The sequence below is a fragment of the Saccopteryx leptura genome, chromosome 5 (genome assembly GCF_036850995.1).
Source record: "Saccopteryx leptura isolate mSacLep1 chromosome 5, mSacLep1_pri_phased_curated, whole genome shotgun sequence".
Lineage (NCBI taxonomy): Eukaryota > Metazoa > Chordata > Mammalia > Chiroptera > Emballonuridae > Saccopteryx > Saccopteryx leptura.
The window spans coordinates 207,179,687-207,203,241 of NC_089507.1; the positions used below are offsets into that span (position 1 = coordinate 207,179,687).

Genomic DNA, 23,555 nt, shown 5'->3' on the forward strand with positions numbered 1-23,555 from the left:
CAATTGTCCCAAGTCAGGCGTTGGTCAAATAGACTCAAGCTAGATTTGAAGTGCAGAAATGGAAAGGGAATGGTCTCGGCTTTCAGCATTAACCTTTTTATCTGTAGGTCATTGTATTTAGATGAGATCCTTCGTAGCAATAATATGTGGTTGTTGATGATCTTGCTCATCCACGTGCCAATCTTTGACTACGGTGCTTTTCCTTTTCTTATCATCTGCTCAGAAATTTGGGGAGGGACCCAGGACCAGAGGATGCCCAGATCTTGCCATGGTAGCTGGAGTAGGGGCCATAATGAAGGACTACTTGTGAGAGGCAAGATTGTAGCGACCAGTCCATTGGAAACTCTTGGCTGTTCTTCAGTCCTTAGAAATCCCAGACGTTCAGAGGGCAAAGCCCACGGTGTGTGGTTGGTTGAGGGGTGGGGCAGGATAGTGCTGTTCTTCCCTAACCATGCCCAGGGAGATGCATTTTCTATGCTGGGGCTCTCAGAGTTACTTGAGTGTAAAAATGTCTCCTTGACTCAGGGTCCCCTTTGCTCTCAGCCGGTGTCCTCTAGGCCCTAAAATGCCAGTGGAATAATACGGAGTTTCCAGAAAGTTTCATGACAAAATGGGAGACGAGGACTAATCATAAGTAAACCATAAAATAACCTAAAGATGAGCTTCAAACATCCTAATGCTTTAATGTTTTTCTTGCTACAATAGCTCGTACATCTCTCTAGTCTTCTGTCCTCCACCTAACCTCTACTCTGTAGATTCACTCTAACCTGCACCCTCCCCTCCACACACACACACACACACACACACACACACACACACACACACACACACACACCTTCTCCACACCCCACTCAGGAAGACAAAGCTGGTGTGATAGTCCAGGAAAACAAAAGCCAATCAACTCTTGTCCTTCAAGCATGTCCCTGGGGAGTCTTCATTCATTCCTATAGGCTAGAAATGAGAATTAGCGACTCAAGACCTGAGGCACCTGAGTTGACTTCAGCTCAGATCCGTTGTTCCAAAGCAGTTGTGTCTTACGAAAGGAATAAGACGCCTTTTAGACTAAAAGGTCAAGGAAGGAGAAGAGTCAGGGTAGGCGGGAGACCAGGGTTATAAATACAGAGAAGAAAGCTCCATTTGTGCTTTCGCTGATGGAGTTTCGGTATTGTGTTGAAGTCGGAGGTAAAAGGGGGTTAGCAAAATTAATCCCTACTGTGTGCTGGTCACAGTCTGTGTATGTTGACTTGAGATACAAGGCAAGGATGGAAGTAAAGCCTGGCACATGTTATGCCCCAAGTGAATAGTGACCATCATTATTACCCTTACTCAAAAGATGAAGACAGAAAGACTCAAAAGGATTAAATAAAGAGCTCAGGGTCCCTCAGAATTGTAACCAAGATCTAACTCCAATGTTGATGGCATTTCCATGGCACCATTTTGAACCTTGTCAATACCATAATGTGGGTGAGATTCCATGGGCCACTCTCAAGGCCCACTGTCTTCTTGTTTGTTAATTCCTTCTCATGCTTCTTTTCTGGGCATTGATATAGGTTGATAAGAGCATCTTTAGGGTATGGTGGGTCTCTGGCCTATCTTCAGTGGTGTCCAGGCTACGTCCTGGGATATGGGGCCCTCATCTATCTTCACTTCCACAACATAACTGAAGCTGATGAATCAAGAAATGAGTTTGTCTTCAAGGTTATCAACTTCAGCGCCACCTTTAGCCCATCAGCATCTCTGCATTTGAACATTCATTGCTCTAGAAAGGAAAAAACTCAGAAAAGAAATCTGAGGTAGTCGGCATCCTGACCTCCTTTATGTCTGCATGGTCTCAATGTTTTCATCGACAGCTGACGTATACTTTACATGTGAGCAGGGGCCGAGAACTGTGAAGAGGGCAGGCGGGGTCATGAATCCTCTAGTAAAAAGCCGTGTGGTGGGGAACCAGGTGATGGAGGAGAAAGCAAGACCCTGCCTTCCACCTTCTCTGTCCCTAGATTAGTCCGGATAGGATAGGCGTTGCCACAGCAACAGATAGATACCCAAATTTCAGTAACTGAAAACCACAGTGGTGCATTTGTGGTGATGCCAACCAGAATCAATGTGGCCTCAGAGGACCCTAGAGCTGGGGCAGGGAGCACCTATGGAGGCGGTAACCTGGACCTGAAATACCTCCTTTGGAAATGACTCATGTCACTTTCGCTTATGTGGCTTGGATAAAACCTGGATTCTTATGTATCCCTAAGAAGGAGAGATGGGTCCGTCACTAGTAAACACTCGTGATCTCTAGCATGATTTATATGAGTCCTTTTCCTATTTCTGCTTCCCTTTGTGTCCTGTGAGACCCATGGTCCATCCCTTCTCTGCTGCCACTCCACCCACTAGGAAAACCTGTCCCTATTCTAGCACCTGTCCGGCCACATCTCTGTTCCTAGCCCTCACAGCGGGGCATTCCTATGAAGCAGAGTCGTAGCCCCAGAGGGTAGGGTGGGAAGGCTCCTCTGGGCCTGCCCACTGAACTAAGGCTTTGGCTGTTTTCTATTTAATCTTTAAAAGGACTTCATGAGATACTTATTATCCCCATTTTATAGGCAGAGAAACTGAAATATAAATGTATGTCATCTTCCAAGTGATGTGACCGGTTAGTGAAAAATACTAAACCAGGATTTCAGTTCTTCATTTAGTTTCCAGTAAACATTTATTGGGTGCAACTTAGAATTGATTTGTGACCCCTCGTCCTCTAGAGGTTGAGAACTTTGCCTCCGGTTTGCGGCAGTCTTTGATTCTCAGCTGGAAAAAAAGGTCTTTAACGTCTCTGTGTCTCCATTCCCCCAAATATGAAACAATGACAGTTAATACCACTTATCTGATGGGGCCGGTGCATATAAAATGCTGTTCTAATGCCTGGCGTATAATAAGCACTCCGCAAGTGGGAGCTACGGGGAGAGCCACAGACAGATAGATTGTATTAGTCGGGTAAGGGCTACAAGGAGAGGAAGTACATTCAGGGTGCCATGGGAACACAGAGAAGGAAAACATAAACCCGGGTGAGGCGTGCGTGTGTTCTCAGGGACGTGGTCACGACAAGTTTTGAAAGGAGAGTGACCGTGATCCTACTGCACAAGGTTGGGGAGGCAGGAGATCTTCCGAGCCGAGGAAGCAGCCTGTGCCAGTCATCAGGAGCAGGAGAGCATGGCGCCGGCCTTGAGCGGCACAGGACAGAGGAACAATGGCCGGCATGCCAGTGTGACCCGTGGGGGCTGGGTGTGATGAGAGGGGAGGCTGAAGTGGCCAGCCAGACCAGGACACCAAGGACTCTGTGCAGCCCCAGAGCATAGACGTGAGCGTTGTCCTGAGACGAGGGAAGTCCTTGGAGGTGCTTAGGCAGACGCCTCTGTCAAGCGAGCCCCCTACTTGCAGCTCCGAGGCGAGGACAAGGCGGGGGCCGGGAGGACACAGAGGATGCTACTGAAACAGGCTGGGGGGGCGGAGGGGGGGGCGTGCGAGTCATCGCGTCTCTCTAGCCCTCCGTTCTGTTCGTTCCGATGTGCAAGGCCAACCGCTCTGGTCTTGACTGCTTCACATGGTTGAGGGAAAAGGAATAAAAGTGAACCACTTCGAACAGGAGTTTCAAACTTCTCTGTAGAGGGCCAGAGAGGAACTACTCTTCAGCTTTTTTTTTTTAATAAAGAATAACTTTATTCTTTCCAAACTACCATCTGTATTTTTCCTTTTCATTGAATTGATTGGGGTGCCCCTGGTCCCCACGTCTTACCGATGGCTGTTCCCGTGCCATCAGGACAAACCTGCGTCATTCTGACGGTGACCCCGTGGCCCACAGAGCCGCCAGCTTTGTGGTGACGGCACAGATGCAGCCACAGACGACACCTGTAGAGTAAGCATGGCTGCGTTCCCATAGCATTTACGGACCATGAATTTTATATTTCATATCATTTTTGCCTGTCAAAAAAAAAAATTTTTTTTTCCTCTGTCTGACCTGTGGTGGCGCAGTGGATAAAGCGTCGACCTGGAACGCTGAGGTCACCATTTCGAAACCCCGGGCTTGCCTGGTCAAGGCACATATATATGGGAGTTGATGCTTCCTGCTCCCCCCCCCTCCTTTCTCTCTAAAAATGAATAACCAATATTTAAAAAGTCTATTAAAAAGAGTGAATTAAAAAAATTTTTTTTCTCTTCTTTTTGTCCCCCCACCCCCAACCGACATTTATAAATATAAAAACCATTCTTAGCTCGTGGCCACACAGAAAACAGTCCGTGGGAGGTGGGTGTGGCTCACGAGCCACAGTTTGCTGCCCTTTCCCTGAGACAGTGTATGGGATACTGCAACATTCCCCACCTCTGAGGGAGGAGGAGTGGGATTGCTATTGACCAGAACTTGGTTTGGGTACATTTTATAGCATTTCCCGGCTGTCAGTCGAGCTCGCCCTTCGTGTGAATTATTGCGTTTACGTGTCTCCTGTTCCTCAGCCGCTGTGGAACGGCCCACCTCTCTCTCCCTTTCGCGTGAGAACTTGATGCGGTTTTGTTGATAGATCACGACAGAAACAAGCAGCCTTAGACCAGCGCAGGACACCGTCGTGCCTTTTTGTATCATTTTCTTTGGTGAGGCAAGTGGTGGGTTCGGTAGGATGGGAACACGAATCGGGCAAACCAGAGTCCGAATCTGGTCTCCGCCAGTTATTACTTCTGTGATCTCCAGCAAGTTATAGCAGCTCTCTAACTCCTTTCTTCATTCGTTCAATTCGTTTATGCAACCAACAGTCCACGAGTGCCTCCTATGTGCCAGGCAGGGTAAGGCCACAGAGATGCACTAGTCAGCGAGGCTCCATGGCTGCCTTCGAGGAGATTATAGACATGAGGGCGGGGAGCCCCTTGTAAGATGGTGAGAAGACTAGGGTGTGATGGAAAGACAGAGACCAGGCATCTGTCCTGCACATGATGAGACACTAAAGACTCCCCGGAGAGAAAGAGTTGTAAACTGACACCCAAGGAATGAGCAGTTATTGGCCAGGTGCCCAGGCAGGAAAGTGGGGGGGTGTCCCACACAGAGTGACAAGCCTAGGTAAGGCCTCCAGACCAGAAGGGAGGAGGACTGTTCACGAGGGGGGGGGGGAGTCCGTGCGTGGGGCAGCACACAGAGGGTGGTAGTGAGGGTGGGCAGAGGGGCCAGGCAGAGGACTGTCACTGCGGGCCCGCGAGCTGGACCGGGGCGTCTGAACCTTACCTGGAGAACAATGGGGCCGCTGATGCTTTGCACCTGGATTGCGGGGGAGCCAGACAGGAGGTCGGTAGAGCAGCTGGCAGCTGCTTGAACAGTCTAGGTCAGGGGTCCCCAAACTACGGCCCGCGGGCCACATGCGGCCCCCTGAGGCCATTTATCTGGCCCTCGCAGCACTTCCGGAAGGGGCATCTCTTTCATTGGTGGTCAGCGAGAGGAGCATAGTTCCCATGGAAATACTGGTCAGTTTGTTGATTTAAATTTACTTGTTCTTTATTTTAAATATTGTATTTGTTCCCGTTTTGTTTTTTTACTTTAAATAAGATATGTGCAGTGTGCATAGGGATTTGTTCATAGTTTTTTTTTTATAGTCCGGCCCTCCAACGGTCTGAGGGACAGTGAACTGGCCCCCTGTGTAAAAAGTTTGGGGACCCCTGGTCTAGGTGACACGTGGTAGTGGCTTGCACTGAGTGGGAATGACATTGCAGAGAAGGAGGAAGCTCCAGGAGTTTTCTGGGGAAGAAGGGATGAGGCATGCTGAGTGATGAGAAGCGGGAGACCAGAGGAAGAGGGATAAAGGAGGACTGAGCAGCCGCATGGGGGGTGGCACCGTTTGCTAAGGAAGGGAAGCTTGAGAGAGAAGCTGTTTGGGTGGAAAGGGGGTGGGTTCGTGGATACTCACACTGATCTTTCTGGGTGGTTCTGTCTCAGAAACACTGTACGTGAGGTACCCTGGCAGAGCACCCAGTATATCGTGGGTGCCTGATAAGTGGTGACTCTTAATCTTGTTCCGCTTTTTAAAATCTAGTTCAGGCCCTGTTTCTTTTTAGATCTTTTAGATCATGATGTTCTTTTGCTGTATAGTGTGAGCTCGTCAGAGCCACGAGAATTGCAGGTTTGTTCACTGTACCGCACGTTTTCATGTGTGTTTCTTTCTCTCCTTCTCTTCTGCATGCTGCCTGGGGACTGGCTTCCTTGTGGTCAGCACCAATGGGCAGCGCCCAGGTGACCCCGGGGACTCCACTCTGCCTCCTCACCACAGGTGATCACTAGAGTCCTGGGCGGGTGGGAGGGGAGTGAGAGTGACCCATGCTCAGCAGGTGCCTGGCCTGCCACAGAGGAACTGGAAGTCCCTCCACCCCACCCACTCATCCACCCATCCATCTTTCCATCCATCCATCCATCCACCCATCCACCCATCCATCTTTCCATCCACCCATCCACCCACCCATCCATCCATCCACCCACCCATCCATCCATCTACCCACCCACCCATCCATCTATCCATCCACCCACCCATCCATCCACCCACCCATCCACCCATCCATCTGTCCATCCACCCACCCATCCACCCATCCATCTTTCCATCCACCCATCCATCCATCCACCCACCCATCCATCCATCCACCCACCCATCCATCTATCCATCCACCCACCCATCCACCCACCCATCCATCCACCCATCCATCCATCCACCCACCCATCCATCCACCCATCCATCCATCTATCCACCATCTATCCACTTATCCATCCACCCACCCACCCATCCATCCACCCATCCATCCATTCACCCACTCATCCCCCATCCACCCATGCATTCTATTAATGCTTACGAAGTACCTACTATGTGCCAGGCACCATTCCAGTTGCCAAGGAATACAATGATGAGCAAGAGAAAGTATGTCTCTATGCCTTTCCGGGAGGGGAAGGAGCCATTAGTCCAAACACGACACAAGGAAGGGCACAACTCCAGCTGTGCATGGTGTTACAAAGGAGAAGGTGTAGCGTCCACCACAAACACACACCGGGAAGTAAAGGAGTGTTTCTCAGACAGGTTACAACTGCACTGGGGTCTCGGGTTAGGAACCTGGACCCTGCATGTCTACACTTAGGGACTACGAGGATCCAGCTCTGATCCCAGGTCTACCATCTGTCCTGGACAAGGTCCTTTAAATGGGATGATTCCCTCCCCTCTTATCTTTTAAGAGGAATAATGGTGCCTGTCTCTTGCCGTTCCCTTATATACTCTGCACACTTAGGATTTTCTGGAGTTGTATTCTGAGACAGAACAAGGTAACAGATGGGGAAATGGTGCTGTGGGAGTGCCCAGTCTAGAGAAGATATTCATTGAAAGGAACTACCAGCCCCTTCCCTTGAACACGTAGTTAGATCTCATTTCATGTGAACATCTGCCTCTCTGCAAGGCCAGGGTGCAGAGCCCATCTTTGTCAGAGGCTGATGCCCACCGTCACCCTTGAGACCAGAGTCCCTGCCGACCTGGAATCTCTATGCAGGGGGCCCTTTCTGGTCAGTGGGAAGTTTCTTGGAGATTTCAAATATTTGACTGTCACCTCTCTCAAAGTTGTCGATGAGACAGTGGCTTCCTCAGTACTAGCCCCAAGCTGGCCAGTTTATCATGGTGGAAAAGACGGTGTGGCAGGCAGGGATGACGTGAGTCCAGCCATCTTGTGCCATCCAGTTCTGCCCACACCTTTTCCAATACTCAGGAGCATTGCTGTTAGCGAATGTCTCAGGTGGGGTCCCCTAGACACAATCTGGGATGGGGATTCTTGTGCAGAGTACTCACTGAGGAGCAGTCTCAGAGGAAGGCAGTGTGGGTGTTGGAGTGGGGCAGGGGAGGAAGTGGAGGGAGGAGTTTCCTGAGTTGTGACCCACTGGCTGTGGGCTGCCACAAGAGTGCGTTCCTTCCTGGGGCGGCGACAGCCCTTGGTCAGAGGGCACCTCCACAGGGCAGGGGGGCTCTGTGGGCTGTTAGCAGCCAGCACAGCGGCTGGAGAGGAGGCGCCCCAGCCCAGCTATAGGAGAGCTGGGTGAGCCCCAGCAACGCTCACTGAAGCCAAGTTGTGTCCGTACCATTGACCTTCTTGGCCCAGTGCATCACTCCTAAGCCTCCGGGAGTGTACTCGTAGCCACTCCCTAGTCCTGTGACCTTAAGCAAGTTGCGTACAACTAATTGTCACACTTGCCTCAGAGGCTTATTAAGGGATGCATTAGGTACTCAGAAGGATGGTGCATCATATATCCCCAGCTTACTCTCAAATGGTCAAGGGAAGAAAAGCAATTACATTAGATGACCCTCGGGAGTGCCCTACTCAGGGGCAACACATAATAAGCCCACACCTAATGCCAGCCACCCTCCCCCACACACACACTGTCACAGGCCCAAGGAAGGCAGGAGTTGCAGGTGGCCGGGTGGGGACAAATGAGAAGAAAGCGATGCTCACCATGTGCTCACACCCGATTTATCAAAAAGCAGTGCTTCCCCGGAGCGTGTGAGCTGCTCCGTTTTGCTGGGTCATTGTTCTCGGGGTTCTGTCACGTCAAGCTGTCCAAGAATGTTTTCTTTAAACCAGGGGTCCCCAAACTACGGCCCACGGGCCACATGCGGTCCCCTGAGGCCATTTATCCGGCCCCCACTGCACTTCTGGAAGGGTACCTCTTTCATTGGTGGTCAGTGAGAGGAGCATAGTTCCCATTGAAATATTGGTCAGTTTGTTGATTTAAATTTACTTTTTCTTTATTTTAAATATTGTATTTGTTCCCGTTTTGTTTTTTTTTACTTTAAAATAAGATATGTGCAGTGTGCATAGGGATTTGTTCATAGTTTTTTTTATAGTCCGGCCCTCCAACGGTCTGAGGGACAGTGAACTGGCCCCCTGTGTAAAAAGTTTGGGGACCCCTGCTTTAAACAGAGGCGATCCCGTATCAGCCCCGTTTGTTCTTGCCTCTTGCCTTCTGAGGCGTCTGAATGTTCCTCCCCCGACAGGTTTATTTCATGGGGTTCTGTGTATTCCCCCACGTCCCTCGGCCTCGTTTGATGGGTGCGGTGCCTACACGTGCTTCTCTTTGAGCTGGCTGGCCTTTCCAAAGGGTGTTCTGGGGTTGCTCATCCCCCAGTAGTCACAATGGCTGATTTAAAGGACAAGTGTCCGGATCTGAGCCATGGCGACATGAGACTGTCAAACACCATCACCAACTCAGAGAACCACGAGGAACAGGCTGGCGTTCAGAGCGAGCGGAGACAGAGTTCGGCTCGAGGCTCTGCCACTTCCTGCCTGGTGGGTGATCCCGGGCAGCTGATTTCTCCTCTCTGGGCTCCGCCCCTCCATCTGGAGAAGTGGGGATAAGGGATTCCCGGAGCCCCGGTTCCTCGTGAGAACTGAAGCTCCCCTAACAGCTTCAATGTCTTTGCTCTACGAACTCCAGCCAGCGCTTCAGTCTCCCTGACCTGCTGGCCTCTGTCTGCTTCAAGGAACTCGTGGTCTGTGACAGGGTTTCTCAGCCTTGACACTAGTGACATTGGGGGACGAGTAATTCTTTGTTGTGGCACATGGGTAGGATGTTTAGCGGCATCTTTGACCTATAGCCATTGGATGCCAGTAGCACTCTATCCCCCAGTAGATCTTCCGACATGTCTAAATGTTCCCTGAAAGGCAAAGGCGCCCCCTGTTGAAAACCTCCAGAACTACACTGTTCAATAGAAATAGAATTTCAGCCGTGTGATGTAATTTTAAGTTTTTTTTTGGGGGGGGGGGATCACATGAGAAAAGTAAAAAGCAACAGGTAAAATGAATTTAAATGTAGTTTAACCAGATGTGTACAAAATATTGTCATTTTAACATGTGATTGATATTTTCAAATTACAAATGAAAAATGCTTACATTCCTTTTTTTTTTTTTTTTTTTTTGTCACTCAGTCTGAAGTCAGGTGTCAATGTTACACACACGTGTAGCACACTTCTCAACCCAGGTGCTAAATTTTAAACAGTTAAAGTGAAATATCCTAAAACAAGAGCAACACTGGGTTTTACACGTCAACGCTTCTGTTTAAAATTTACATTAGTCGAAATAAGATAAATTGTGACATTCAGTCCCTCGGTCACACTAGCCACATCTCAGGCGCTCAGAGTGCATGCGTGGCTTTATGGACAGTTCAGATCTAGAGGTAAAAACGTCTTGACCATCACTCTGCGAGGTTGCTGAGCAACAGTGCATACGCACAGGGTCAAGGCTCCGCAAACGGCCAGTTCCCTTTATTTCTTGCCACCTGCCAAGCTTTCTAGAGACTGACCCTTTGGAGCCTTTGAATGGGGCTCCCCCAGATCTGCGGGTCCAGCCCCCGCTGAGCCCGGAGCCCAGCCTGGGCTCTCGCTGTGCAGGTCCGGGAGAGGTTGGGCTGGAGGGGGAGGGAGATAGATCAGCTTTCCAAACAGAACACAGGGACTCAATGTTTCTGCCTCCAAAACCAAGGAGCAAAGTCTGGAAGAAAGAAACCACGTTTGTGGCGGATTTGGCTGGAATCTCCGACAGTCGATGCTGTTCCTGCTGCTGGTTTCGTTACCCCCGCTCCGTTTCTCTGCGCTAATCTGAATTCCGTGCTGCACGTTCACGGGCTGTTCTCTCTGATCCCGCTCATGCTTCTGCTAATCCTTCCTATAGATTCCTCGCTCCCTCCGGCACATGCTTCCTCCTCTTCAGACACCCCGGTGCTCGCTGCGTGCCACGTGATCTGGCGGCAGGATTGGGACAGAACTGCCCCAGCCGGGCGGGTCTCTGCCTCTCCTCCCCTTCCTGCCCCACTGGGTCAGGCGGTGCTGCTGCTACTTGTGGCGTCCACTGGGCCGGGGTTGGTGGGAAAGAACTGAGTTATGTTTCAGAGTCAGAGCCTCAGGGACGTCTCAGCCCCTGGTACACCCACGCTGCCCTGTTCAGGCCAGGACATGCTGTCCTCCGAGTCTGTAACCAAGCGGTAGTGTCCACCCCTCCTCCCAGGTACTCTCCATGTGGCCCCGACTCCCACTAGGTTGGAGTTTACTTCATGAAATGCGAAAACCTCCCTCCCTCCCTCCTGCTTGCAGCTCATTCCCGGGCTGCGTGGATCATGACTCAGCTGAACCTGGTGCTGTGGGTTGAATTATGTCTCCCAGATACGATAGGTTGCTGTCCGAACCCCTGGTTTCTGCGAATGTGATCTTATTCAGAAGCGGGTCTTTGCGGATGTAATTAGGAAGATGCAGTCTTGAGGGTGAGCTCAGATCTAATGCGACCGGCGTCCTTACAAGAAGAGGAGAATGTCACGTGAAGACAGAGACTCTGCACAAGGAAAACGCTGCGTGACGACAGAGGCTGGAATGCTTCACTAGGGGATGACCGAGGTGGCCAGCCAACACCCGCAGCGAGGACGAGATCAGGGAGGCTCCTGCCTGGTCTCAGGGAGCCCTGCCGACACCTTGACTTCAGACCTCGAGTCCCCAGATTTCCGTTGTTTTAAGCCACCCGGTTTGTGGTGGTCATTTGCTTCAACAGCCTAAGAAACTAATGCACTTGGAAGTGCCGCAGTGCTAAGCGCTGGACAACAGACGGAGTCCACTCGGAAGAGCTGCACCTCTTCAGACCTCAAGGACACCAAGGCCAAGAGCTGCCATCTCCAAGGATCTCTTTGGCCCTCCCTGTCCCCCTGCGGGGACTCCTTGTTGGCTGTATTCTACATTTGGCTCAAGACTGGTCTCCACTCTGTGACTCTGATCGCCCCCCCCCCCAGATGTGCCTCCTCCTTTGAACAGTCTTAGCGTGTGTGCTGGTTACTCCGTGGCATTGGCCTCTGCCTCACCAACCAGGCGGTCGTAACCTGCTCTCCGTGCCCCGGCATGTTTGACCCATAGACCATCCTGGGTTGGCTCTTGTGCCGACCTGCCCTGACTGGTCCTGAGAAGCCTCTCCCTGTTCCACAGCTGCCCCAGGGCGGCTCGGACTCCACAGGAAGAACGACAATCTGCTCAGCGCGTCCGTGCACTCTCTCTTCCTGAGAATGTCTAACGGGACCGGCACTTCACAGCAGGGCATCCAGAAGCGTGTGTGTTCTCTCTCGCATCTGCTCTTCAGACTAAACCGTTAATCCTCAGCACAGCCCGGGGGTGCTCCTCTCCGCTGTGGTTAAGCAGCTTCGAGCCCCCGGGCTCCTGGCTCAACACCCTGATTTCTGCACACAGGGAGCCAGGACCGCTGGTGCTGAGCTGACTCAGCCTCGTCAGCAGGGCAGACCTCGTCTGGGCCGGCCACGGGGAGCCGGCTGGTCTCAGGGATGCCCACGGCCTGTCCCGAATGACTTGTGGAAATAGTGTGTCATCTAGTTTTGCCTAAGCAGAATTATGCACGCCCTTCCCTGTGGCCTCCTTGGTACCACCCCTCACACTGACTTTTGATTGTCAGCTTGCGTGCTTCTCTGCTCCAGTACGTGGTGAGCTTCCAGACCGCACGCTTGTCTCTCAGTGACCTCACCTCCGGGACCCACTGTCGTCATTACCTCCTAGCACCACTCACGTTAGGCAGAGTCCAAGGCGTGTCCTCTGTGGCCAAGAGTCGAGTTGCTGCTCATGAGGCCAATCTGTGGGTCTAGTCCATCTGGAGGCTGCTTAGCTTTGTCTGGTTTCATGGTCATGGGCATGGGTTGACCCTCACCATGCGTGCAGACTGACCAGCAGAATGCTCCCAAGCTCATGGTCAGTAATGTCAGTGCCTGGGATCCATTGGTCATGACTGGTCTTAAAGAACTCCATTATCGCTAAATTCCAAATGCATTTTTTTTTTTTTAATTTAGAATGAGTAGGAGTTCTCTTGCCCTCAGAAGCAATTCGCCATCAGGGTCTTGTACCGCCCTCTTTCCAGCTGTGTGTAACATGATTGAACTAGAATTCGACCTAAATGAAGCATTTGCTATGCACAACAAGATGCACCTAGAAACAGACCTGGGAGGTGCACGGGACCCAGCAGAATCAGCACTTGAGGAGCAATTTATTTGTGTGGCCAGAGTGCTTTCCCAACAATCAATTAAAGCTATTCCTCTCTCATGGGGTGCTGACCTCCATTAAAGTCTGAAAAAGAGGGCAACCTCTGTCAGCAATATTTAGCAGTGTTATTCGTATGGGTCACGATGAAGTCGATCCCCGAACCCACCTACCCCCCCCCCCCCCCCGCGCGCCTCTTAGGGGCTGGTTGGGTAATATTGAGGGAGTCTGGGATACTATAAATCTGTGTCTTCTTTGTACTTAACTCAGTATTTCTTAAATGGTTTCACACAGCAAGGGTAGAGCTATCTTTGAAAAGTCTGTGTTCTCTGTGGCGTTTTCCAGCTCCTTGACATCGACTTGGAGTTAAATCTTGGGTAAAAGCAATTACTGTCATATGATGAATTGGAGGCAATTTATTTATTACTTGAGAAACATCCTAGGTGATGTCACTTAGAAGAATGATGGAATAATCCTCCTCGTGTACTCCATTATCAACCAGATCTCGTGGTGGAGGCTCGCTGCTCCGAGATGTGGAGGAGGAAGCCAGCAATTTAAAAAAATTAGTCACCGTGCGCTCAGAGAAGGAGGAGGAGGATTGGGAATAGAGCAGAAAGCAGCTGCCTAAACTCAAGCGAGAGTTGTCTCCCTGTGAAATTATATGGGATGCTTTGGTTGCGAACTCTCAGGAAAGGTATTACAGAGAAAGCCCAGAGATTAATAATAAAGCTAAACGCGATACATTAAGGGCTTGGAGATAGTGGCTGATATCACAGGAAAAGTGAAAAGGATGAGGGAACTTCAGTTTAAAAGGTCAAGTGTAAATACCATTTGAGCAGAGTCTGTATAATTTGGCCCATATAACAAGATTCATGTGACATGTTCATCAATCCCTTAGATATTAGAATGTTATATATTGGTGAGAGGGCAATGGGAGAAAATGAAATGATCTTCCAGAAAAGCGGGTATAAAGGGAACAAAGGGCATGATATGGCTGGTGGCAAACTGAGCAGGGCTGGGAATAAATACCAAGGCGCCTTCATCTGGCCGGTCAGGATCCGGGTCTGGACTCCCTCAGTACCGGTCTGCTTCTTACGTCTGGATGGCTAAGGAAGGACAACCAGATTTCTGTGCCTAGCACTCTCTCCCCATTTATGGGGGGGGGGGGGGAATAGTTTAATGGTTTCAAGAGAATAAACTCTGCACAGAACTGCCAGGATTTAAATCCCATCTCTACCACTTGCTACTGTTTCTTAGTCTCTCCGAGCCTCCGTTTTCCCATCTTGAGAATGGGTACAATGAGAGGACCCATTTCATAGCGTTGTAGAGAAGATTAAAAGCAATAGTAAATGGGAAGGGCTTACCACAGCATCCTGGCTTGTAGGGGAAAACTCCCAAAATATATGAACTCTTTATTGTTAATAATATCTCTGTTTCGTATGTGGGCAGGTATTGTGACTCTTCTAGATACAGCCATTGTAACACCCAGCTCTCCTGAAAGCCAGTCACGATGTCTGCCTCTTCTTGGCCGTGATTTTGCTCAAGTTAAGACACGGTACTGGACACTCGTCCTGACTGACAGGTCTAGACCCCTCTCAGAAGTGTCAGTGAGGCGAACCTAACATCATAGAAAGCCCTTGCCAGCCTTTAGCCCATTTGGCCTTGTACCCATCCTTTCTCTCCTCCCTGCTGTGCTGGGACATGCAGGTGAGCCCCGCAGGCTGTGTTCCCTGGGCCTCCTGTCTGGTGGCATCTGGGTGTGGCCCGTAGGAGACATGAACTGTGGAGCGTAAGGAAGGAGAAGGCTGCCTCTCTAGGCCTCAGGCCCTCCATGTCTCCAGTTGTCCAGGTCCCGCTTCCGTGGTATGACCTAGACCTCTGGGCTCTGATGACCCCACCACTGCCCTTTGTCTCTCCAGTCTGGGCTGAGCAACGGCCCATGACGGTACCCTCTGGGTTGCCTCTCCATCCTCCCCGGAACCCTGGGTACCAGTTCTCCCTCACGTTCGCTCCTGTTTAAGTGCTTGAGGCAGTTCCCCTTTCCCCGGTTGGATGCTGACGGTGGCGGAACTTGTGCCGGTTTCTAGTGACTGTCCCCTCCTTTAATAAATGGTCATGAACATGAAATCTGATTTAATATTTCAGGTCTCTCTAGCTATATTTTTCTGTATCAACATCACACTCACACGGATGAAATATCTGGAAGCCACATTTTTCCATTACAAAAAAAAAAAAAAAAGAGAGAGAGAGAGAGAGAGAGAGAGAGAGAGAAAGTCAGCAACAGCACTGGTTCCTCCCCAGGCTTCTCGCCTCGCTCCTGTCTGTTCGCCACCATCTCAGCCCTCAGAGACTGCCAAAGTCGTTCGCGATCCCAATCGCAAATGCTCCCAGTGCCTTGGGATGCGATTTGTAAAGTCTGGAGGCTTTTTTTTCATTGAAGCAAGGATCCAGATGCTTACCTACCAACTTTCTTCCTAGCTGAACTTCAGTTTTCATCTTAAAAATAGTCTCCCGTTCTCAGACTTCGCTTCCAGCAAAATCGAGGAGGGATTTGGTGCCCCCCCCCCCCCGACTCTAGGAGAACCGGGAGGTTGCCCGGCTTCCGTCTCTTCTCCTTCCCCGTGGCCTCCTCTTGGCAGACCCACCACCACCACCACCTCCACCATCTGAGAAGCCTGTAATGCCGCCAGCTTCCCCGGGCTCAGAGGTAGCAGCTCAGAGGCAGGGTTTCAAAGGCTCTCTCTGCCGAGCGCCGGAGGCAAGCAAAGCCAGAGTAAAGGCAGGGGGAACTCTTCGACAAAAGAAGTCATTAAGTCGGTGGGGTGACCTGCCAACGCGGTTAAGACTTGGGGATGATGTGGCCTCTCGGACAGCTCAGCGGTGACTGTTTTCAAGACTTGGGCTGTGAGGAGTCATGTCCCCGAGAGCCGGCTTCCTTTCCTCACCATCAGCAATGATCACCGGTGTGGGTTCTGCGTGTCCACTGGGGTTTTCATCAGTTGCAATTAGATGTTCATTATCGGCAACTTCTATTTTTTTTTTTTTTGCTCTGTGTCTTTCCAGGGAAAAGTCTCTCCAGTGAGGTTATACAATTGGGCCAGTAGCCAAGGAGAGCGCTTTGAAAATGACTCATTAATCCCTTGTCGCCAAATTATGGTATCTCTGCCATTAAGCCATCCAGATGCGAGCCCGATACGGGCCTCACTTATAGGAGGACAGTTCAGTGCATCGCTCTGGGGGCTCCGCCTGTCTCCATCCTGAGGAGTAGATGAGCTCAGGCAGCGGGTTTCAAGGAATCTTTGCCCTGGCACCCACTGTGCACCCACAGTTTATAGACACACACACACACACACACACACACACACACGCACCCTGCTCTCATTCTGGAACCAGTTCCAAGGTCATGCCATCAGCATGCCACATGCATGAGGAGTTCCCCAGAGTTTAACCAGCATTCTTAACCTCCATGGTCATATGCGATCCTCAGAAAACCCCTGTGGACTTGGCATTTACTCCCTTAGTCTACAAATGAGGATATCCAATCACATTGTGGTGAACAGCTTGGATCAAGGTCACAGGACGAGTTTAGTAATGGCATCTGGATGCAAGCTCACATACCTCTAATTTTAAACCCACTTCTTTTGGACCGATCTCATAAAATCATAGCATCTCATACCTCCAAAAGGGTACAAGAGGTCATGCAGCCTCTTTTGCTCGGTGGGGAGCATGCTGACTGCCCAGACAGACAGTGCCTTTTGTTGCTGGTGACACATCTTCCTGCCCTCTGCAGGTAACTTGGAGGTCTGGGGGTAGACCCCACGGGAGTCTCAAGACTCTAAGATGACAGGGAGATTGTCTCTCACCTACAGCACGTGTGTCATGGGAGTTAAGGGAGGCTGGGTTGAGTGGGGAGGTGGGGTCAACAGCTGAAAAGGAAGGTCGAGGTAGCGAGGGCTTGGTTGAGCATCCAGGAAGCCTAGGAGATGAGCAGGTGGAGATGGTGTGGGCAGGTAAAGCGAGGGCTCGCTCTGAACCAGACTTGGGACCGTGACTGTTCCTTGCTCCTCTCTACATCATAACACCACGTTGGAAAGGGAGGGGCTGGGCTTCCGCTGGGTAGCACATCCCTATTAAATCCTTTCCTCATGTGGCCCCCACACCTGTCCCCGTCACTTCTACCCATTTGTATTAGCTCTGACCTTTAAAAATTAAAAGGACCAAATCTACTCCATCTTTCACAATGGTCCTCCACCTTTTTGAAGGCAAGAGTTAGGACTCATCGGAATCTTCCCTTGTCTAGGCTGAAAAGTGCTGATTCTGACTTCCACTCCTCCAAAGCCAGTGATCTCTGGACTTGACTGTGCGTCTGAATCACCTAGACACCCTGTGCAAAGGGTGGTTCGGCAGCTCCGGGGTGGGCCCGAGAGTCTGCATTTGTAGTGAGTTCCCAGGGGCTGCTGACGCCTCTGGTCAGTGGGCCACACTCTGAGTGGTGAGGCTCTTGGTTGGTCTTTCCCCTGGAAGTGCCTCCCTCCCAGAGGCTGGGGTCCACACCTGGGCAAGCCTCCTCAGAGTGGTCTGACAAAGGACAGAGAGAGCTGAGCAGCACTGCCCCTGCTGGGCTTCAGGGGTCCCCGGGAGATAGCAACCGTCATGGTTGTTTGGTAGCACGGAAGGAGGCAGCAGAGGAAACAGACCACGGTGACCGGGTCCTGGGTGTGGCCTGAATATTGAGAGAGGAGGGACAGCCTTCAAGAGACCGTGAGCCACACCTGGGGCCCCAGGTTTCCATGCGCAGAAGTGGACGGATAGTGCAGAAGCGGACGGATAGCGCAGAAGCGGACGGATAGCGCAGAAGCGGACGGATAGCGCAGAAGCGGACGGATAGCGCAGAAGCGGACGGATAGCGCAGAAGCGGACGGATAGTGCGTTGAAAGCCAGATGGGGACTCTGGGCAGGAGCTTAGGCAGGGACTGGATTCTGTGCCACAACAGCTTCTCTGGAAAAGAGTCAAGAGCAGCGGATAGCAACTGCGGCTTTGGGGGGACTGGCTCAGCCTTGGGGAGCCTTCAGAGCTTGGAGGACGCAGCCGGCGAGGGAGAAGGTCAGGCACACAGTCTCAGGTCGGAGACGAGTCCTCCACTGGTGCAGGCTGAGTCTGCAGGTGGTTCTTGATGACTACGTCACACAGGTGACTCCAGGAGAGCCCTGGAGCTACTCCGGGTGGATAAACCCACCACCTGGCGCCTCGTGGCCAATTCCGGGTGACTTGGACTGTCACCGGGTGGGCTCCCAGCAGAGGGTAGAGAGGAAGAGGATGCATTCAGGTGCCTCCCCTGTCTCAGTTCTCAGGCTCCCAGTTCCTGCGCAGCGGACGGAAGTCACCCAGGACCAGGGACAGAGCCTTTTAGAGACTGAGGACGGAGACTCCGTGTGACTCTCGTGAAGAGGATGGGCTTACGGCAGAAGTCCCGCAGCTACCGTGTTCCTGAACGGTTTCCAGTTCTGCCTCTCTGGAAGTTCCCTTGGGTTTCAGGCCAGTGAGTCAGGTGGCTGACCTTTCGTGCGGACTCAGGGCTGGCACCTCCTTCACCACAACTCCGTCAAGGACATTGTTGCAGTGATGAGGGGTCGCGTCGGGCACGCAGCATCCCGGCTCTGAAACGCCCTATCGAGATGCCTCAGACACATGCCTTCCCCTTCTGTGCACACTTCTCATCAACACAAAAGGGAAAATAAACCCAGCTCCCCTGGGTCGAGTTTTAGAAGGGTAAATGGCTTCCTGTAGGAAAGTGTGTATTAGCACTCTGCTCGGCTCGCAGCAGTGGGCTGGTACATGTCAGCTAAAATTTTAGAAAGTCGCGATTGAGCTTCTGTTTGGTAAGGAGCTCAGGGCCGGCCTCGGACAGCCGATCACATTGCCAGGGGTCCTCATCGTCAGCCAACCTAAGTCCTGTCCCGTGTTCTCCTCTGCTCAGAGAGCGCTTACGTGAGCCCTGTGGACACCTGCCTGGCTGCAGCAGGACCAGGACTGGCCTGCCCGCTGTCTCCGTCTCTCTCACTTACCTCTCAGATACAGGAGCCACACGGGGATTTTCTACCTGGCCTCTGACCCCAGAGCCGTTTCCTCTCCCCCTTTGAGCACTGTCAGCGCAGTTCCCTGGTGGACAGAGACACACTTCCCCAGCAGCTGGAGCAGATGCCCTGGGGAGGGTGCGGAAGCAGAAGTGGGACTTGCCGTGTCCCTGGGAAGGTTCACATGTACAGATCTGGAGTCTGGTTGGACCAGCCAAGCGTGTCCTCTCATCACAACTCCACTGTAGAGAGTCTGTGATGGCAGCTCTGATGCCTATTGGCCAAACTCATTGGATTTGGCTAAACCACTGGGATATGGCCTTTGAGAGGGCCTCTCTGAATGTCTTGGTTGCTTTTCTGTGACCCTCACGTATGTCCCATTGCTGGTTCATGATCACTGCTGAAGGTGCTTCTGTTTAGGAACATCTCAGAATGTATCTAGGAAAGATTTTCAAATATGCGTCCAAGATACCCACTCTCCTCTGGATACGGAGCCCGATTCTATCTTGGGAACAGTCTGTGACACAGCTGGTTTCTCCTTCCTTCTTCCAGCACTGTCTTCTGCTGGCTCTAGGACCCGGTACTCTCTCTCCTGGTTATTTTTTCTTACCTGTCTGGCCACTTCTCTGTCTCCTACGCAGGCTGATCCACCACGAGCCCCTCACTCAACACCACACACCCGCAAGTCTCTGTCTAAGCCTGCTTCTGCTCCTACCCTCCGTTCTCCCACTGGGTGGCTTCATCCGCCCCCAGCGTCAGGTGCCATCCAGGTACTTAAGATTCACACTTTTTTTTTTACTGCCAGCTCAGATCTCTTTAGAGCTCTGACTTTTCTAGAGTAACAAGCTTAAATTACCCCCCAAAACACACCCATTTCTCCTCTAAAACTATTCATTTTCCATTGTTTCTCGAACCCATGAACAACACCATCCATCTACTTTGTTATGAGAACCAGAGACTTGTCACCCCCTTCCACAGTTCTCTCTCCCTGCTTCCCGTATCCAGCCCATCAGCAGGCTGTGTTTATCTCTGTTTCGGGTCATTCTCCCTTTTGTTGCATCTTTCTATCTCCATTGCCATTCTCGGAATCCAGCAACTCTCACCAACCCACCCATGTGCCTGCCACATTCGTCTCTCCGATCCACTGTGACTTCACAGTGAAGCTGGAGCGATGTGTTGGAAAGACAGATCTGACCACGTCATTGCCTCGATGAATAACACTCAGATTTCATTGTCACCCCCCATGACACTGCGTTTCCGGGACTTCTTGATGGCACCGGGCTCCTTGCCCCGTCACAGAGCCCTGGCCAGGGCTGTTCCCTCTGCTGCTCCCATGTGACCCTCCCATGCTCTCTTCCTCCTAGTTGTAGCCTGTCCTCCCTCGGAGCTCACCCCACCGGCCCCTTCCTCCTGGAAGGGATTCATTCCCCCCATTGTACACTGCCCAAGTAGCATGCGCCTCTCAATCCTGATCCTTAGTAGAGTCGAAAGCCCGCTCTAACTGAGTCTTGGTGGACGGACCCGATCTCCTGAGCCCCGCCCGACTCTCAGGACCGGCTCTCGGGAGGGCAGGAACTGTGCCTGTTTCGCTCACCACTGACTGCATCGCTGAACACCTGGCAAACAGTGGGTGCTTGTGATCGTTGACAGGAGGGATGAGGTGTCAACCTCAGTAGACCAAGCTGATCACGGTGTTCCTGGGGAATCGGGGTCCCCCTCCAGGGCTCCTTTGCCTTTGTGCCCGCGGTCCCCAGCACAGGATCTCACAGCGGGCGCTAGGTCAAGTTCAGCTACGCCAGTGAGTCAGTGCTCCAGAGAGAAGGCTTCCTTCAAACCCAAGGAAAAAGACTCCGACTCTGAGGAAAGTGTGGTCCGCGGTGCACAGCCTCCTCTGTGCTCGGTCGCGTCATCTGTCTCCGGAACTAGACATATCTCAGGAATCTTGTCTCCAGACTGGGAGACAATGGCTTCGTGGGGGCTATGGGGCAGCAGCCCCAAGTCTGGAATGTGAGCAGCCCAGCCCTGCCAAAGAGGCGGTTAGTAACCCCCAGGAATTCCCCGGGGCTCCGGATAAGTAGAGCCGGCGTGGACGGTCTTGGAATTTGATGCGCTCGTTCTGCCTGTCGCTGGTGAGGGGAACAGAATAAAATCCCTTCTTCTGTAAGTCCTCTGACCCCACTGCTGGCGGAGTTGGGCACACAGCCCATGGGTGCCCAGGAGCAGATAACGAAGGAAGCAGATAACTGTGGTTCACCTGCCTTTATGTCCTTCAGTAATCACCTGTTAACCAGCAGTTACAAGGGAGGAGGCCTGGGCTAGCCACTGGCCTTAGAGAAACGACCAGGATGCACTCCCTGTTCTCACTAGGGACACTTGACCGAGTAAAGCCGGCTTGTCCAAGTTACAAGAGAGTCTGGGGGAGGGGCGCTGGTAAACTAGACACCGGATGCTCTTCAGCAAGATGAGGGGGCACGTCATTGTGCTGGAGGGCTGTTCCCAACCACCAGTGAGTTTGAGGAGTCAGAATCACAGCTGCGTTCTGGGAACACGTGGCTAAAAAAAAAAAAAAGAAAGAGAGAGAGAGAGAGAAAAACTCAATTTGGTTCCATGAGAACAAATGTGTGTGGGCAGCGATGTCATCCCTTCAGCTAAACATGGAGCAATGGAAACATTAAGGGGAAGACCTATTAGGAGCCAGGCTCGGGGCTAGCAGGAGGCAGCACAGATAAAGGAGGCATCACCTGCGCCCTGAGGAGCTTGCAGACTGCTGGAGGAGACAGATGGGGGAACAAAGGGCTCATAATACGGGCACGTGAAGGTACATGCGAAGTGTTACAGAGTTACCAGAACGGAGAGGAGGAGGGAACTCGCCCAGGGGTGCCGGCAACCAGAGTAGATGTGGTTGCCGTGAGGGATGGGCTGGTGCCCACGTAGCAGAGAAGGAGGGATGGGTTGGGGAGAGGGTTCTCGGGGTCCCAGCAGCCTCACACCAACACGGCACCGGTGGGAACATGAGGAGCAGCGGGAGGGGCTTCCTCAGGGCTCTGGGCGCTCCAGCCCTGTCCCCACAGGTGTCCAGGGGGAGAAGTTGCCTCTGACCCCCGGCAGGCATCATAAAGAGGTCGCGCTTAGGCATCCTTTGTCTGCTCACTTTCGCTGAGGCATTGGCGAGATCGCGGTGTGGGGGCAGGGCCTCGAGGGGCCAGGGGACCTGAAAGCTGAATGCCAGGATTCTGGACTCTGGAGGCTGAGGCTGAGGGTCAGAAACCCTGCGGGACCCTGGCCCTGACCGTCAGCAGCCCTGCGGCCTTTCCCGAGTTCCCTTGGCTTTCTCCTCTCTCACACGGGGAAACCCTTCCTACTGCCGGGAGTGTGTGTGAGGACTGACCAGGGCGGCCCCATGAAGGGGCCCTCCCGGGGCTGAGGATACAGGGTGTTCTGCTCCCCGCCTCCCTCCCCCTGAAATGAGCCAGCCAGGTAGCACCCGGCAGCGTCGGCAGCACCAGCATCAGTTTAAAAACAATGGAGTTAGTCGCACATAAGTGTTCTTTGAACCTAAGACCACTCTCTTGAAAACATGAAGCTTCTAACCCCGGCATTCGCTTCACCTAAGGCACAAAACAAAAACTGTGTTTTCTATCTTTGTCCAGCCAGTGATTTTAGCCGTGTTACCTTCACAGAGAGCTGTGTTCTCACCGCTTCCCTGGGAGGATGAAGCAGGGTTTGGAATCGTTTCATGAACCCGAGAATCGAACTGTCATTCCGTGGTTAGATCCTAGAGATCGAGCCGTGTGAGGGATGAAGTCCTCCGACCGAGGACGAGAGGGTCAGTAAGGATGGACGCCCCATCACAGCGCTGGGCAGCCTGAGGGGGTCTCAGTTTCTCTGAATCTCCCTTTTTACATCTGCAGACAAAAGGATGCAATAATCGTAATCCCAGCCTCATAAGGGACTGACCCTCAGGAGGATTGAACGGGACAATGTGTGTATAATACCCCTTAGCACAGTGCCTGGCACATAATTAGCTTTCAAAAGCGATTAAGCCGTTGTCATTATCATTATTGTCTAGCCACGTGTCGGAGCCTTTTCAACATCTTCCTCCTCCCCTTCTCCCCTCCAAGGTGCCTCCACCCAGAATTCTAACACCGTGGAGCCGGAGAAGCAGGTGGACAACACTGTGAAGATGGCCGGAGTGATCGCGGGGCTCCTTATGTTCATCATCATTCTCTTGGGCGTGATGCTCACCATCAAAAGGAGGTGAGTCGGGGTGGCTGCCCGTTGGACTGTGGTGGCTCCAGGTGGCCCAACACTGCCGCGTGGCCAGGTCCTAGCTCTGTTGATTGATCACTTTCAAGTAAGGACCTACTGCTCTGATTGTTGAGGTCCGGAAATACGTGGGCCAGATGTGATTAGTTTTGTTGATGACGGAAGGGTCTG

At 52.0% G+C, this 23,555-nt stretch overlaps 1 protein-coding gene across 13 annotated transcripts in view; it reads left to right on the forward strand.

The window, feature by feature from the left end:
* PTPRT (protein tyrosine phosphatase receptor type T) overlaps positions 1-23,555 on the forward strand; it is a 966,224-nt gene that overhangs the window by 789,645 nt on the left and 153,024 nt on the right. For 7 of the 13 annotated variants that reach the window (XM_066387766.1, XM_066387770.1, XM_066387767.1 and 4 more), the window contains 2 exons: positions 6,225-6,281; positions 23,240-23,375. In XM_066387766.1, coding sequence (XP_066243863.1) covers positions 6,225-6,281; positions 23,240-23,375 — 193 coding nt within the window. The remainder of the gene's footprint in view (positions 1-6,224; positions 6,282-23,239; positions 23,376-23,555) is intronic. The other 6 variants (XM_066387769.1, XM_066387776.1, XM_066387772.1 and 3 more) reach the window with 1 other exon arrangement.